Raw genomic sequence first — 17839 nt, forward strand, 5'->3', positions numbered from 1 at the left:
GACTCTTGGTTTCCTATCAGGTCATGGTTTTAGGGTTGTGAGATTGAGCCATGCATCAGGCTCTGCGCTTAGCACAGAGTCTGCTTGAAATTCTCTCTGCCTCTCCTTCCAGCCCTCCCCGCTTGTGCACTCTCTCTCCAATAAATAAATAAATAAATAAATCTTTCAGAAAAATAAGCAGGCTCCAGGTTATCTCTATTCTTTTATGTTATCCCAGGCAGCTGATCAATTCCAAGCACATAAACAGGCTGCTTTTTTTCTAGCCTTCAGTTATGGGTCAGGGAGTCTTACCCAGTTGTGTTTCTACAAGTGAGTTTAGCTTCAGTCACCCCCACACTGTGGTGCTATTTTCTTAATTTCCCCGTACAAATAGAACTCCCAGCTGCCATTGTAAGTTTCCAATCTTGGCATCCACTAAACCTGGACAACTTTAGTTCATGCTACCACTGTGCTTCCAATTGATTTCTGGTTTACTGAGATGTTTGTTTTGTATTAGAAAACATTTTTATCCTTATGTCCTTCATTAACTAGTATTGTATATACTTTTAAAATGACATGGAAATTCACCTGTTTCTTTAAAATTTGTAGGAACTCAACCACAAAGTTAACAGGATCTAGTCCCTATCTTGAATAGAAATTTTGTAATTTCCTAAAAAGTTATTTATTTCATCAAGGTTTTCAAATGTGTTGTTTAGTTTTCTATATACTTTTTTAAAAAAGATTTATTTGAGAGACAGAGTGCACATGCATGAGTGGGGGTGGGCAGAGGGAGAGGGAGAGAGAATCTCAAGTAGATGGCATAGTGAGTACAGAGCCTGACATGGGGCTTGACCCCAAGATCCTGAGATCATGACCTGAGTCAAAATCAAGAGTCAAATGTCTTGGGGATCCCTGAGTGGCTCAGCGGGTTTGGCACCTGTCTTCAGCCCAGGACATGTTTCTGGAGTCCCGGGATCGAGTCCCATGTCAGGCTCCCCACATAGAGCCTGCTTCTCTCTCTGCCTGTGTCTCTGCCTCTCTCTCTGTGTGTGTCTCTCATGAATAAATAAATGAAATCTTAAAGTCAGATGCCTAATGCACTGAGCTACTCAGGCACCTCAATTCTCTGTATTCTTATTAAGGTTTGCCTTGCTGATATATCAGGGGCTTAGAGAAGTATTTTATAGCTTTTTAAATTTTTTATTATGCTTCCATTTTTTTATATCTTACAGCTGTACTTCATAAATACTTTTTATTCAGTCTTCATAGTTATATGATTATATATTGTGAAATTTTGTCTTCATAAGTAAAAATTTTAATATTTTTCCCATTATATTTGTCTTGAATATTTTTCATTTTTAATTTTTCCTCTTATTTATACAAGTTAAAAATGTTTATTATGGAAAATTAGAAATCAGAAAAACTGGAGGTTGCCTTTAGATAAGGAAAAAATTAGATAAAAAATTTTTCAAAGAATTAACTTGTTTTTTCTAATAATGAATGTTTATTTTAAGAAAAAAACAGGAGAAAATACTGGCAAGAATAAAGAAAATAAAAATCCTCTATCACTTAGAGAACATCACTGTTAACATTCTGATATATAATAATCCAGACGTTTTTCTACTTGCATTTATAAATGTATAAAAAAACACTATAAGGTATTTCTGTTTTCTCAAAAAAATATATAAATTTATTTCTATATCAATAACTGTACTTCATTTTTAAATGACTGTTAGCATTGTGTTGTATGAATATATAATTACTTATTTTACCCTTTATTGTAGAACATTTAGATTGTTTCCTTCCATTTTGCAAAACTTTTTATTTTTTTTTTTTATTACAAACTACCTTGGAGCAAACATCCCTTCATGCCAATTTTAAGCATTTTAAAATTATTTCCTTGTGATATAGCTCTATGGTAACTAGTTAAAAATCCATGTTCACTAGTAATTAAATATCCACAAATTAAGATAAGTATAATGTACAACTTTTCACACCTCAGATGGGCAGAGATACTGTCCAGTGTTGATATGGGTGTAGGAAGCCAGGCACCCTCACATGCTTCTACTGGGAGTGTGAATTGAGAGAATCTTCCTTGAATGCACTTTGGAAATATGTATCAAAAGCAGCTGCCCTGGTTTTTCATTTTTACAGATGTTTCATGAGAAAACCTGATTTTTCCAAGATCTTACTGGAAAGGAATCACATTATATATACGTGTTGTAAATCCAATCCTAACAGAGAAGAATTTTCTTAGGGATATTCCAAATAATGAATCCAGGTGCCCTGAAAATTTCCTGAAGTGTGCTTTTGAGCATTTAAAATTTCTTTTGACACCCGTATAAATCATGCTTGCCTTGGGGCTCTATTCAAAACAAAACCCAAGATTTTATTATGGATATTTGGTGGTATGTTAGAATGGAGAGAAATCTGCTTCTTTTGTGCTCTGGGCTTTCCCAAATGGGTAAAACCTTTAAACTCTTTCCCAACATTTTTTGCCTCTAAATATTATGTTCCTATATTTTAATCACATTTAGTGGTGGGGATGTTGTGACTCTGAGGTCTGCCACAGAGCAGGAAGTCTGGACATCCCAAGAAAACTTGAAATTGTCTATGCTCTGACCATTGCACATAGTCTCACCAGACACTTCTACTTCTCGTGTTGTGTTTTGGTGCAGGTGGTACACAGGCTCTTGGGGCCCCTGCTCAGCTACCTGTGGTGTTGGAATCCAGACCCGAGAGGTGTACTGCTTGCACCCTGGGGAGTCCCCAGCCCCTGCTGAGGAATGTGGAGACGAAAAGCCCCATGCCTTACAAGCATGCAATCAGTTTGATTGCCCTCCTAGCTGGCACATTGAAGAATGGCAACAGGTATGGCAGATGGGGGGCCCCCATCGCCCACCCCATCTGGGACCGTAAGAACCCTGACCCGCCTCCTTCCATCTTCTCAGTGTTCCAGGACATGTGGTGGGGGAACTCACAATAGAAGAGTCACTTGTCGGCAGCTGTTAACAGATGGCAGCTTCTTGAATCTCTCCGATGAACTGTGCCAAGGACCCAAGGCATCTTCCCATAAGTCCTGTGCCAGAACAGACTGCCCTCCGCATATAACTGTGGGGGACTGGTCGAAGGTAAGGGACATTCCTAACCTCACAGTCCCCTCTTTTTTGCCCCTTCTTTGCTTCAGACTCTAGTTATTTCCTCCACAAGATGATCCTGAGGCAGGTGGTTGGGGTATGTAACCTGGGTTGTCCAGTGGAGGTGGAGAGGCAATCTGACATCACAAATCATCTGCACAAACAAGAAAGGGCAGTTGCCGACTTGCTGAACTTCCCTGAGACCTAAATTCAGGGCTGGGCACAGCCAAAACCTGTTATGCTCATCTCATCCTACAATTCTACAAGGGTACCAGCAGCAGACATCATGTCCATGTGTGTATATGAGGACTTGTGGCTTTCCCAAGGGTAGAGCCAGGATTCGAGCCCAGGTTTGTGGAATCCAAGGTTAGTACAAAGTGTGTACACACATGTCTTTCATGCACGAGTATTTTTGTGCCAGACACACCCATGATGGATTTCCAGCTCTGTTGCCTAGAAACTGGGTCCAATATAGTTAACCTGTCTGAGCCCCACTTTCCTTTATTTACATGCAGTGGTTGCTGTGAGGATAACATGAAATATTAGGACAGAAACCCCTAGCAGAGTGGGCCCTGTGATCTTCCCAAGAGAAAGCTCACATGCTTCCGGCATAGGTTGGATCAATATTACTTCTGCTTACACGTTCTCTGGCTTTATATTTTTCTTGTCTTAACTACATAGCTCAATGAAGTGCTAGTATTCAAAGATTGTCTTAATTGACAAGCTAGCTGCTGGTCATTGTCCTCATCCAGGAGAGCTGACATATAAATGTTTCCCTAAACTCTCAGAAAATGCCCAGGAAATGAGCCCATGTTTGCAGGGTTTTTAGAGCAGTAAGAGCCCCAGGATTGAGCCACCATGCCCCGCTCACTCTGTCTAACTCCCAAGGAGCCAGAGCCAGTGGCCAAGACTTCCCTCTATGAGTTGCTTCACTGTATATCAGTAACATGAGGGACAGAATTATTTCCTCCTACAGTCAGGGCCTGGAATGAGAGATGAGACTATTATAGGTGAGGCATCTTTCTCAGGCTAGGGATGTGGAAGGACAGGTAGAAATCTGCCCTGGGGATCTTCACCTGTAAAAGCTGGTTTGCTTTGTTTCCCCTCCTCTCTATATAAGGAACAATGGAGACCCCAAGGGAGAAGCATTTCTTTGAGACTGGGTTAGGCAGGGGGAATTGGGCAAAGGCATTAGACAGGAGGGTATCTAGGTAGGCTAGTGGGTAGGCAATATTTATTCCAGTCACCCAGTTAAGCCCCAAGAGTGAAGTCCTGCCACTCTCTCTGAGAGGGGATAATCCAATTACTATCTCCATGAAGTTAGGGACAGAACTGTAAGGAAGGACGGGCTGCCAGGCAGTCGTGGAGAGAACTCTTAGCATTGTGGTACTTTATCTTCTTGTTACATGGAGTGTGCCTCAAGAACCAAACCAATGGGTGTCTCTTTACAAGGTGGGAGCTCACAAGAAATGAGGACTCTCAAGTGCCTCCAGCTGAGATCTAAAGGTTCAGACTATGCATTTCAGCAAGATCTCCAAGTGTTGTAAAGCACATCATAGTTGGAGAAGCATTTCTCTACCCGCCCCTCATCCTTGTGAGGGTTGCTCAGCCCTTAAGTTTGTATCCAAGGTAGGAACAGCTGTGGGAAATGATTTCTCTGAGCAAGTCCTGCCATAACCCAAGGGGAAGAGGCAAGAAGGGAAGGGCAGGAGTGATCAGGGGTTGAGGGGAAACCAGGCACCTTGTTTTAGATGCAGCCAGGGAACACCTAGAACCCTTCCTGTACCCTGAAGTATGGCATTCTACTTCTTTCTTTTCTCCTTTGCCTTGAGAATAGAACAAGCTCTTCTCATTGGCCTCGTAGAGTGGAGGCTGGAGGTGCTTTCCTCCCCTGTCCATTCCTTCTGCGAACAATGAATTGGCAGCTGTTGGCTATGTATCGTTGAAGTAACACAGTCGGCACATCCACTCATGGTTGCCTTTGTGTCTTTGCTCTTGTCTTTGCTCTCAGGTCCTGGATCCATATCTGAGCTTTCCTTTTCTGTGAAATCTCTTAACCCCTGAAATCATGTAGCATTTCCCAGCTTTAACTCACAATGACCCAAATTTTTATTGCATTTCAATGGGAGCTACTTCCTGAGTATCTTATTCATGCTCTCTCTCTCCCTAAAATAAATACATCTTTAAAAAAAAAAAGGGGGGGCTTTTTACAGGGAGAAATGAGAAGAGACAGAAGTGAAGGTTACCCAGATGAGCTAGATTGGACCCCAGGTGAGTCGGTTTCCTAGGCAACCACTGGGCAGGGCAAGAGCAAATTGGTAGTCACCCCCAGAGATCAGCTCAAGCACAGTCAAGACATCTTCTCCCTCCCAGCCAAAGCTGTATCTCTAGAAAATGTCCAAGAGGGAGGGTGGGTGTGCACACAGGCTCAGGAAGGCAGAGCCAGTCTCAGCCTTTGAGACCAAAAGCGAACATCCAGACTTGGGATCGAAGAGTCAGGCACACATGTTGGGTTTCCTACTGGGTTCAGCTTTTCTCCTGTTAGTTGAAATTTCCTTTCATTTCAGAGTTACTTTGTTTTGGCAGAGGCTCTGATGCCAAACTGCCACCTTCTCCAAAGGTTTCTGCCAGACTGATCCTTCTGCCGCAGGCTAGCTCACTTGGGGGCAGCCATCCATCTTGTGGTTCTGGATAAGGCCTTTCTACACTGGAACTGGCCACCAACCCTGGACCCAGAGAGGCTTAGGAGCCATGCCAGAATGCCCATTTTTCACTGAGCCAGACCTCTCAGCCTGCAGCTGGAATAGTCCTCTTTCCTGACACTAGCTCTATTCATGGCATGTTTGGGCTTTCTTCCTTCATTGGCTCATTAGTTTTTAGATCTGAACTAAGTTTTAGGCAGGAAGAAGCCTTCAATTCTTACACCACATTTCAAGTTGTAAGAAGGGAGTATTGACTCATATATGGGCAGTCTTCCCAAATGGTGGATTCCTGTGCTCCATGGACCCCTTGCAGCCTGTTTTGTGGCTCATTCCTTGGCGGAAATCAGTAAAACCATTCCTCATTCTTGATTCTCTGTATTTTGATAGAGTATTTTACCATTTTGCCTACCTTAATCATTCTCCTTCATGATGTTTCTTGGTGTTTTTTATTTTTCCTGTTTACTTAATTACATCTTGTTGATGGATTTGCCTTCTTCCAGATCTCCAGAAAGCTCTATATTTGACCAGATATTTGATATACATCACTGCATTTTTCCTCCATGGCTGGTTCTGTGTCCTGACCTCTTCTCTGACTTCTATAGATAGTTCTCTATATTGAGAAACAGTCTATAACCTTCTGTTCAATGCAGTGTCCCCAGGTCTCCAAATAGGATGTGTCTTAATCCTGGGAAAGCAAAGAGACAACCTCTTCATTTCCAATCAGATCCCCACCTCACTCCACCATCTTTCCAACACTTATGATCATCTCTGCCATCTTTGGCTCCTGTGTTTGGTTACTGATACCTTCTAACTCTTCAATTCTTAAAATATATCCATATGCTAAGTAAAAAGGAGATCTCTTTAATGAGAATATTTTTACAAAGAACATCTCAAGACATGTCCTAGACACATGGATTTATAAATATGGCATTCTAATTTTCAGTAGGCTTACTAATTATGACTCATGAAAGTAGCAGTTTGTTAAAGCCTGTCCATACCAGCTTGCAAAACCAAACTGTGATCTCTTACCTTGTGCTCAGTGATGTCAGGTTGATAATTTGAAATCAGCCATGATGGGAGCATTTATACCACAGAAGTTAGCAAATGTTATAGTAAGTGCTCTGTCCCTAAGAACTTGTGTAGTTTACCAACACACAGCCACAGAAAGGAGTTACACATGCACACACACATACACACACATAATACTATTGATAAGACAATTTTTAGCTTATTGATGGTTACTTAGGATGAAAATGATCTAAAGAAGTACCCATGTCTGGACTCTTTTGCACAGAGTTTAAGAACCTTGGTTGGGCTTCTCTAAGGTGTTGTTTTTATTTTTATCTTCATAATTGGTGCTTGGCAAAGCTAGGAAATATCTGATCTCTAGATGAAAACTATCCATCATTATCCTGCAGGGTTAGTTTGGTCTTGATCCATGGTGATTGATCCAAATGCATTAGGTATTCCTTCCATGAATAAAAGGCTATTCCAGCTCTCAAGGTTTATTCTAAAACTTCATTTTACTTTTTTATTATCATAGTATTATGAGTTTTGAAATATTAATAATTTTGTAGATAACTACTCTCCTATTTGAATAATGTCTTTTTAGACTCAAGATGACAGTTTATTCTTATATTTTGACCTACTTGAAATATACCCAGTGCATTCAAGTCCATGCACTTCTCTCTGTTCCACTTATTTTAAATAATAGACACATACACACACACACCCGAATATGCCTTATTTTCTTGACTAGACTGTAGTTGCCAGAGGAAAAGGACCATTTCTGCATCTGTGCATCCCACTGGGTGCTTGGTAAACACTTGTTGACTAAAATTAGACTTATAAAGGCTTCTAAATTGAACATGCCTGTTGCCACAGCCCTGTCCTGTCACCAACAGACACTGATGGAGCACTGCTGTATTGACTAGCCCAGGCCCTAGGGACCTGAGACAGCCAAGAATGCGGCCTTCAGTTAGCTCACAGTTTAATGAAGCAGACACAAAAAAATTATGTAACAAGCCCCACAAGGACTCCCATCTACAGAACTGCATGGAAATCGAGGGGAGACATTTACATCTGTGTGGGTTCCAAGGAAGTGCTGCAGAAGACGCGACTCTAGAGTTGAGTCTTAAAGGTTGAGTGCAGGCTGGGTGGAAATGAGCCCCAGGTGGTCCAGGTGGTGATAGGAGTGCACCCGGAGGCACAGGTGGTGGACTTGTCAGGCTTATGTGGCTGGAGATGAGGATGCTGTAGAGGAATGGAAGGATGAGATAGAGAGGAGAGGTTGCTGTCAGATGGGGAAGGACCTTGAGTGTCTGCTGGTCCCTGAAGTGGTGAGGACACCAAGGAAGGTTTCTGAATAGAGAAGGCAAATGCAGCCTTTTATGTGCTTCTGGCTGTGGTATGAACAGTGTGTTGGGGGAGAAGGAACTGGATCCTGGGAGAGCTTTTTAGGAGAGGGTAGAATAAAACCAAGGAGAATAAGGAAGCAGTTGGGTAGAGAATAGGAGATAGTAGTAAGAGATGTTTTTAGCATATATCGCAGGCAGATTTCATTACTGAAGTGGTAAGAAAGAAATGGAAAAGAAGGGTTGTGGATAGAGCCGGCATTAATTTTAAAACAAATTGGGCAAGGAAAAACACATTGGGGAGGTGACTTGAAAGAGAAAATGAGTCTATTTTGATGTGTGTGTAGCTAAGTGCCTAACAAGTCATCATTAAGGAGAGATCTGCGCTAAAGTGTGGGAAGCATCAGCATTTAAGCAGTAGTTGAACCGTGGAGAAATGAATACCATGATATATATGTGTATGTCATCGCTAGGAATTCTTTTGAAAGTAGGAGGCTTCCGGTGAAGCAAAATCACAATGGTTGCATGGCTATAGAATATACTAGATCCCTCATGGTGAGGGGCCTAAGGAGGTACAAACTTCCAGCTACAAAGTAAATAAGTCACAGGAATGAAAAGCACAGCACAAGGCATAGCGTCAGTAATATTGTAATAACTCTGTGTGGTGACAGAAGGTGACTCCACATATCATGGTGAGCATCTGGTAACGTATATAGAGAGGTCAAATTACTCTGTTGTACACCTGAAACTCTGTTGTACACCTATATAATATATAATAATATATTGAAACTAATATATTATTGTATATCAACTATACTTCGGTCTAAAGAAACAAAGAAAACAGAACAATTAGGATTGCCAAAAGAAAGAAAAAAACACAGATAGCCACTTTAACATGAGTGAGACACATGGGTGAGGCCCAACCACACACAGTCAAGGAAACTGTGCAGAAACTCTAAGTTTAACAGCTAGGCCAACAGAAAGAAGGTAAGAGCAAGCCAAAATCCAGGGAACACAGAAGTCAATGATGCATGCCACCTCAGGGTCTGAGACCCGTCAGTGACACAGAAGAGAGGACTCTGGGTCCCAGGCTATGGTTGAGTGCAAGGAAGATCATGTAGACCCACTTAGGCCTTAAGTAGACTGGAGAGCATGAGGGGAATGCACATCTCTAAGAGCCAAAGCAATACACGGCACACCTGCCATAACTGTAATCCAAGCTGAGCAAGGATATGAAAAGGAAGGGAAGGAAAGCTCAGACCCCTGGGAACAGAAGATTCCAGAACATATGAATCTCAGAACTGTGTCCAAACTGTTGAATACTTCTCTTCAACACCAGAAGAGGGAACAGTGAAGGCAATGACCTCAAAACACTGCCACCTCCGTATACTTTCCTAAAAGTTCAGAAACAAAAAATTATCTCATTTAAATAGGAGTGTCAGCAAGCCCCATACAAAGATACTGTAAGCTAAAAGTGTCAATAGCATAGCAACATCATGAAAATTTGGCCTCGGATGAGAATATAACTTACTGTTTTGAAATGAGCTGAAAGAAATTAAGAAATACACAGAAACAAATCAGAAACAGTAAAACCCAGGCATGAGTTGAATAAATAACAGGGGGATGTGACCAAAAAGAACTAACGTGGTTCAGGAGAGAACCAGAAAACTTATGGGGAAAATTTCTCAAGTGGAGAGTAAACTAGAAACAAGGGTAATAAGAGAAATGAAAGAAAGGAGGGGATTGAAAATAATCAAAGAAAAATAGAATTCAAGTAAAAATAGATATGAAAGAGGAAATAAAATCCAATATATAAGTATACTAGAGTTCCAAGAAAAGAAAACCAAAACAACAAGACAAAACTATAAATAAAATCACTATTTAACACAAATCACAATATTGAAAGGGGACACCACAACCCTGGGTAAATGGACCCACCATGGCTAATATCAAGACATCTTCTGCTGAAGTATTGGTTTTAAAGATAAGGGAAAATGTACTTGTGTATCCAGGCAAAAAGACCAAGTCACTTGCTCGTGACTTGGGAAAGAAAATCAGATTAGCAGCAGACTTCTTGACAAGACCACTTCATACTAGAAAGCAATGGAGCAACAGATTTAATATACTACAAAAAAGAAAATGTGAGCCAAGGATGTTATATCCTACCAAGGTGACCTTAAAGTGTAAAGATCACAGATAAATAGTTACAAAGTTGCAAAAACTCAAGGTATATTGTTCCCTGGAGCTCTTCCCAAGGAGTCTACCAGATTTCTGTAGAATAAATAGCAAAAGCTTTGGCAAAAGGTTGTGGCTTTGTGAATTGTAATTAATGGCACTGATTCTGTCCCTTCCTCTTTTTCTGAGTTGGGAACATTCTTTAATGGCACCCTAACTTTGAACTTAGAAAACACAAGGTCACATAAGACCTCCATCCCAAGAGGGAGTTTACAAATGATGCTCCTCATTATGATGCTTCATAATGGGGAGGAAAAAATCATATATTTATTATTAGAAATGGCTTATGAGCGGAGACTGGCAATTATGTAACTCACTGTTACATGAACCGACATTAAAAAGTTTGTGTGAATTTTTGCAGTACATGGGTGATTTAGTTGGTTGGGCAGCTAACCCTTAATTTCAGCTCAGGTTGTGATCTCGAAGTCCTAGGATTGAGCCCCACATTGGACTCTGTCCTCAGTGGGGAGCCTGCTTAAGGATTCTCTCCCTCTCCTTCTCTTTCTGCTCCTCCTTTTCTCCGTCTTTCTCTAAAATAAATAAATCTTTAAAAAGAAAAAGAAGTTGATGTTAATTTTTATTAAATGAGAAACTCCTAGATGATGATTTGAGTTGGTTAAAAAATAGTAAATCATAAATTTAAAAAAATAAAGTTACTTGTTCAAAAGTTTACAAAAAGCTTTTCTCTGTACTGAAAATATGAATAGTTGAGGGCTTCTTGTTAACAATGACAATAAAGGACTTTAAGAAAATTCCATTCTACTCCTTTGAAATCCAACAAAAAAACCCACAAGGAGAATGGAAGAGAGGGAACAGTTTGTCTTCAGTGAACAATGAAATGGCTAGAATCCCAAACTATAAATCATGGAACACACCTGCCAAAGGCCGTAAAACCTGGGCCAAAATGAGAGGGAAGGCTGCGAGCTGGCAAGTATCCCTCGGGCGCCGTGCTCGGTATAGATCTCCCTAGGACGACATGTGACAGTCCTCTGGGGCCTATTCAATGGTCCTCTGATTACAGAGGGCAGGTAAGCTGCCCTGAGAATGTCCCTGCAGAACTGCGGGCAGGTGGCACCAAAGGAGACATGGCATTTGTGGCCCTCCTGGCCGAGGGATGGCTGCCAGGGGTGAAGAAGTGGGAAGAAGGGGCAGCAGTTGCTGGATTATTACACAGTGAGCCAGTTGCGGAAGAGGCTTTTCTCTGAGTCACACCAGCCACTCAAATGCCAAGAGCTGAACAGACATGGGCAACAGAAATGAAAATGCGGTGCCAGAGTGTTGCACACAACAGATGTAAGCTGCCCTTCCTCATCCTCTGCCCACATTGTTGGCAAAGAGCTGCACTCAGAGCTCCAGCATAAAACCCGTGCATCAACACCAGGCAAGAGCCACACGAATGATGGTAATATCACAACACTATCCCCCAGGGAACACTGCCAACAAATAGGCTCTGTGTCCCTGAGAAAATTATAGTTATGGTGTCTGGCGGGAAAGTGGCTTTAAAACAAGGTTTGAGCTCAAAATGAGATCGTAAGTCAACAAAAGGAGAAGACAGTTGGAACATTCAGGGCAAAAAAAGCCTGCTGCAAAAAAAAACATATTACAAACAACAACAAAGTTAAAGAAAGTGACAGAAGACAGATGTGTACAGGCTGGAATGATGCGTCTACTATGTGGGGAAAGAGCACAGATGTGCACTGATTTTCAGGGGCAGCTGTGGACATGAAAGATGGAAAGGAAATAACCCAAGTTCATTTGTGAAAAGAACAGATCAAATGGCACAGAAAATAAAAGAGAGAAATATTCAGAGATAATAAAGGAGAATTTATTAATAACAAATAGTAATAATAAAAACCTTTCTTGGATAAAAGCTTTGGTCTGTAAGTCATAATGGCGTACTAATGTGCCAAGAAGATATGACCCAGTGCGACACAGCGTGCTTACAGTGCAGAACTTCATGGATAGAGAAGGAGCCCCCAGGCCTCTGAGCAGAAAGGGCAAATGGATACACAACAAAAACTCCCTGTTTGGCTGCGCATATCCTCACAGTAGCATTCAGTGCATGAAGACAGTGGAACAGGGTCTGCACAGTTCAAAGGGAAAGAGAATCAGACCCAACTATCCGTTCTTCCTCTTGGTGTTCATCATGTAGAAAGGCATCAGGGAGATACAGATCAAAATGACAATGAGATACCACCTCACACCTCTCAGAATGGCTAAAATGAACAAGCCAGGAAACAACAGGTGTTGGTGAGGATGTGGAGAAAGGGGAACCCTCTTATACTGTTGATGGGAATGCAAACTGGTGCAGCCTTCTTGAAGTTCCTCAAAAAGTTAAAAATAGAGCTACTCTATGACCAGCAACTGCATTACTAGGTATTTATCCAGGGGAAACAAATGTAGTGATCCGAAGGGGCACCTGCACCCCAATGTTTATAGCAGCAGTGTCCACAATAGCCAGTCTATGGAAAGAGTCTAAATGTCCATTGACAGATAAATGGATAAAGATATGATACACACACACACACACACACACACACACACACACACACACACACTGGAATACTACTCAGCCATCAAAAAGAATATAAAATCATACAATTTGCAATGTGGATGGAATTAGAGGGTACTATGCTAAGCAAAATAAGTCAGCTAGAGAAAGACAAATACCATATGATCTCACTCATATGTGGAATTTAAGAAACAAAACAGATGAACAATGAGTGGGAATTATCAGAAAGGGAGACAGAACATGAAAGACTCCTAACTCTGGGAAATGAACTAGGGGTGGTGGAAGGGGAGGAGGGAGGGGGGTGGGGGTGACTAGGTGATGGGCACTGAGGTGGGCACTTGATGGGATGAGCACTGGGTGTTATTCTATATGTTGGCAAATTGAACGCCAATAAAAATTAAATTTATAAAAAAAACAGATGAACATAGGGGAAGGAGGGAAAATAAAGTAAGATGAAAACATGGAGGGAGACAAACCATAAGAGACTCTTAACTCTAGGAAACAAACTGAGGGTTGCTGGAGGGGAAGGGGTAGAGGGATGGGGTACCTGGGTGATGGGCATGAAGTAATGAGCACTGAGTGCCATATACAATTCATGAATCACCGAATTCTCCCCCTGAAACTAATAATGCACTATATGTTAATTGAATTTATAATAAAACATTAAAAATAAATGGATTTATCTTTGTGTATGGTGCAAGAGAGTGGCCTAGTTTCATTCTTCTGCATGTGGATGTCCAATTTTCCCAGCACCATTTATTGAAGAGACTGTCTTTCTTCCAGTGGATAGTCTTTCCTCCTTTATCGAATATTAGTTGACCATAAAGTTCAGGGTCCACTTCTGGGTTCTCTATTCTGTTCCATTGATCTATGTGTCTGTTTTTGTGCCAGTTCCACACTGTCTTGATGACCACAGCTTTGTAGTACAACCTGAAATCTGGCATTGTGATGCCCCCAGCTATGGTTTTCTTTTTTAAAATTCCCCTGGCTATTCGGGGTCTTTTCTGATTCCACACAAATCTTAAAATAATTTGTTCTAACTCTCTGAAGAAAGTCCATGGTATTTTGATAGGGATTGCATTAAACGTGTAAATTGCCCTGGGTAGCATTGACATTTTCACAATATTAATTCTGCCAATCCATGAGCATGGAATATTTTTCCATCTCTTTGTGTCTTCCTCAATTTCTTTCAGAAGTGTTCTAGAGTTTTTAAGGTATAGATCCTTTACCTCTTTGGTTAGGTTTATTCCTAGGTATCTTATGCTTTTGGGTGCAATTGTAAATGGGATTGACTCCTTAATTTCTCTTTCTTCAGTCTCATTGTTAGTGTATAGAAATGCCATTGATTTCTGGGCATTGATTTTGTATCCTGCCACGCTACCAAATTGCTGTATGAGTTCTAGCAATCTTGGGGTGGAGGCTTTTGGGTTTTCTATGTAGAGTATCATGTCATCGGCGAAGAGGGAGAGTTTGACTTCTTCTTTGCCAATTTGAATGCCTTTAATGTCTTTTTGTTGTCTGATTGCTGAGGCTAGGACTTCCAATACTATGTTGAATAGCAGTGGTGAGAGTGGACATCCCTGTCTCACTCTCTTTCACCATACGCAAAGATAAACTCAAAATGGATGAAAGATCTAAATGTGAGACAAGATTCCATCAAAATCCTAGAGGAGAACACAGGCAACACCCTTTTTGAACTCAGCCACAGTAACTTCTTGCAAGATACATCCACGAAGGCAAAAGAAACAAAAGCAAAAATGAACTATTGGGACTTCATCAAGATAAGAAGCTTTTGCACAGCAAAGGATACAGTCAACAAAACTCAAAGACAACCTACAGAATGGGAGAAGATACTTGCAAATGATGTATCAGAAAGGGCTAGTTTCCAAGATCTATAAAGAACTTATTAAACTCAACACCAAAGAAACAAACAATCCAATCATGAAATGGGCAAAAGACATGAACAGAAACCTCACAGAGGAAGACATAGGCGTGGCCAACACGCACATGAGAAAATGCTCCGCATCACTTGCCATCAGGGAAATACAAATCAAAACCACAATGAGATACCACCTCACACCAGTGAGAATGGGGAAAATTAACAAGGCAGGAAACCACAAATGTTGGAGAGGATGCGGAGAAAAGGGAACCCTCTTACACTGTTGGTGGGAATGTGAACTGGTGCAGCCACTCTGGAAAACTGTGTGGAGGTTCCTCAAAGAGTTAAAAATAGACCTGCCCTACGACCCAGCAATTGCACTATTGGGGATTTACCCCAAAGATTCAGATGCAATGAAACGCCGGGACACCTGCACCCCGATGTTTCTAGCAGCAATGTCCACAATAGCCAAACTGTGGAAGGAGCCTCGGTGTCCATCGAAAGATGAATGGATAAAGAAGATGTGGTTTATGTATACAGTGGAATATTACTCAGCCATTAGAAATGACAAATACCCACCATTTGCTTCAACGTGGATGGAACTGGAGGGTATTATGCTGAGTGAAGTAAGTCAGTCGGAGAAGGACAAACATTATATGTTCTCATTCATTTGGGGAATATAAATAATAGTGAAAGGGAATACAAGGGAAGGGAGAAGAAATGTGTGGGAAATATCAGAAAGGGAGACAGAACATAAAGACTCCTAACTCTGGGAAATGAACTAGGGGTGGTGGAAGGGGAGGAGGGCGGGGGGTGGGGGTGAATGGGTGACGGGCACTGAGGGGGACACTTGATGGGATGAGCACTGGGTGTTATTCTGTATGTTGGTAAATTGAACACCAATAAAAAATTAACTTACTTAAAAAATAAATAAATAAAAATAAAAATAAATTAAATGGAAAAGAAAGGCAACAGAGAGGTAGTCAGAGAATATGTGTAAGTACATTGTGAAAATCCTGCAGGGCCAGGATGACTCACCATAAATGCACAGACACTGATGAAAAGACAGAAGATGAGTAATGAGTTAATTTATGTACAGGGTTAAGACTAATCAGTCAACAATCACATCTCAATACAGAACGTAGATATCAGAAATCCAGATGTCTCCTAAATGATCATGGAGGTAATTGGAGGTTTGTAGGGAGAGGGAGAACCAAATGGGCTTATGTCTTCATCCTTCTCAGCAGTAGGCCAATAGCTACTCTCCTGAGTCAAACCTTAAAAACAACCATCCAAATCTCCGTTGGCTTCTTCAGTTTTCTTCCTTAACATTACAGCGTTCTTTTGGGAATTAATTGTTATGGTGGGTAGAAAACCTCAGATGTTTAACAACTGCTTTGATTCTACCTTAGTTCCCTTTTTTCTAATATGCCTACTAAAACTATATTACAAAAAAAATAAATAAAAAAATAAAACTACATTACATTTTTAAATTAAGATTGCATGTACACAGAATTATTATCAAATATCAGTGTTATGCACACATTGATGATCAAATATTAGTGTTATGTAAAGTAGTTTGATTTTTAAAAAACTTTAATACTTTTTTGTTTCTTGAAGTCTTGGTCATGGGTATGATCATGGGTTTTTTTTTTTTTTTAGAGTGTACTCATCTTACTCTATAAAAAAAAAAATAAGTAAAAAAAATCAGTATGGCTGTCTAGTTTAAAGTCCATAACAGTTTGGTGTTTTCAATGAAAAAAAAAAAAAAAGAAATGAACAAGCAAACAACAACCCAAACCTTGTTTAGAAACGTCCTTTCAACCATTTAAAGGCTGTGTAGAAACAGGAGAGAAGTAAAGATAAAATGAATTTATTCTAAACTAGTTCGATCTTGGGTTATAAATTTTAGAAGGTTCCTCGTCCAAAAATCTTCATGCTTTATCCAATATAAAATAGATATCGATTATACTGACAAAAAATCCCCAATACAGTAAATTACCGGAAATTAATTACTGTCTCAGAGAGGAAGAAGGAAGGGAGGGTGGGGAGGAGGGAACTCCTTGTGTTATAAAAGATAAGTCAAAAAAAAAAAAAAAACAAGTCACGGGGATAAAAGTCACGACAAGTCATGGCATGAGGAATACAGTCAGTAACATCGTAATGATGCTGTGTTGTGACCCGTGGTGACAGCACTTACTGCAGTGAGCACTGAATATCATATGGACTTGTCCAATCACTGTGTTGTATACCTGAAACCAATGTAATGGTGTATGTCATATAAACTTGAATTAAAGAAATAAAAGATAAATAAAAAATAAGAGGGGTTCAAGCCTAGGAAATGGCGTACTTACTGGCACAGCCACCTGTGAGATGCCCTGGTTGTGCCGCCGGACACTTGGCGGTTGGCTGTGACAGGTGCATAACTGCCGACATGCCACGTGACAGGTGCCTAACTCTCATTGCAGTGTTCTGTCAGCTGTGGTGTTGGAACCCAGCGAAGAAAGCAGGTGTGTCAGAGGCTGACAGCCAAAGGCCGACGCGTGCCTCTCAGTGAGATGATGTGCCGAGACCTTCCAGGGCCCCCTCTTATGAGACCTTGCCAGATGCCTGCGTGCAATAGTAAGTATGTAAAGGCCATGCTCCAGAGGAAATACTCATTCTGTTCCTCTCATCCTGGTGACTTTATTTCCCATAAAGCAGCACGTTTCTAATCTATAGGTAGAGCAGATCGAGCAGAACTCAGAATTGTTTGAACAGCAACCAATATGATGTTGAATACATGATACAGTTCTAAGGAAAACCAATGTTAAGGAATGTCCACACAACTTAGCAAATGCATCTATTAGGTTTCCTAGTTTAAATTTGGATTTAAACTTCCTTCTGTCCTTCACTTGGCCACGATTTCTTCCACTTACAATTCAGGAGTATTCCTTATAGAAGTTAAGCTGAACTACTACTTTCTGGTTTACTTCGCCAATAATGCTTTTGGACCCATTCCAGTACGAGTAGAAGAGCTAAGTATTTTTAAGTATTCAAGT

At 40.8% G+C, this 17839-nt stretch overlaps 1 protein-coding gene across 3 annotated transcripts in view; it reads left to right on the forward strand.

The window, feature by feature from the left end:
• Positions 1-17839, forward strand: part of ADAMTSL3 (ADAMTS like 3) — a 338177-nt gene that overhangs the window by 244847 nt on the left and 75491 nt on the right. For all 3 annotated transcript variants that reach the window (XM_025436861.3, XM_025436862.3, XM_049108513.1), the window contains exons 18-20: positions 2658-2850; positions 2931-3110; positions 17267-17420. In XM_025436861.3, the coding sequence (XP_025292646.3) occupies positions 2658-2850; positions 2931-3110; positions 17267-17420 (527 nt within the window). The remainder of the gene's footprint in view (positions 1-2657; positions 2851-2930; positions 3111-17266; positions 17421-17839) is intronic.

Source organism: Canis lupus, chromosome 3 (assembly GCF_003254725.2).
Source record: "Canis lupus dingo isolate Sandy chromosome 3, ASM325472v2, whole genome shotgun sequence".
Lineage (NCBI taxonomy): Eukaryota > Metazoa > Chordata > Mammalia > Carnivora > Canidae > Canis > Canis lupus.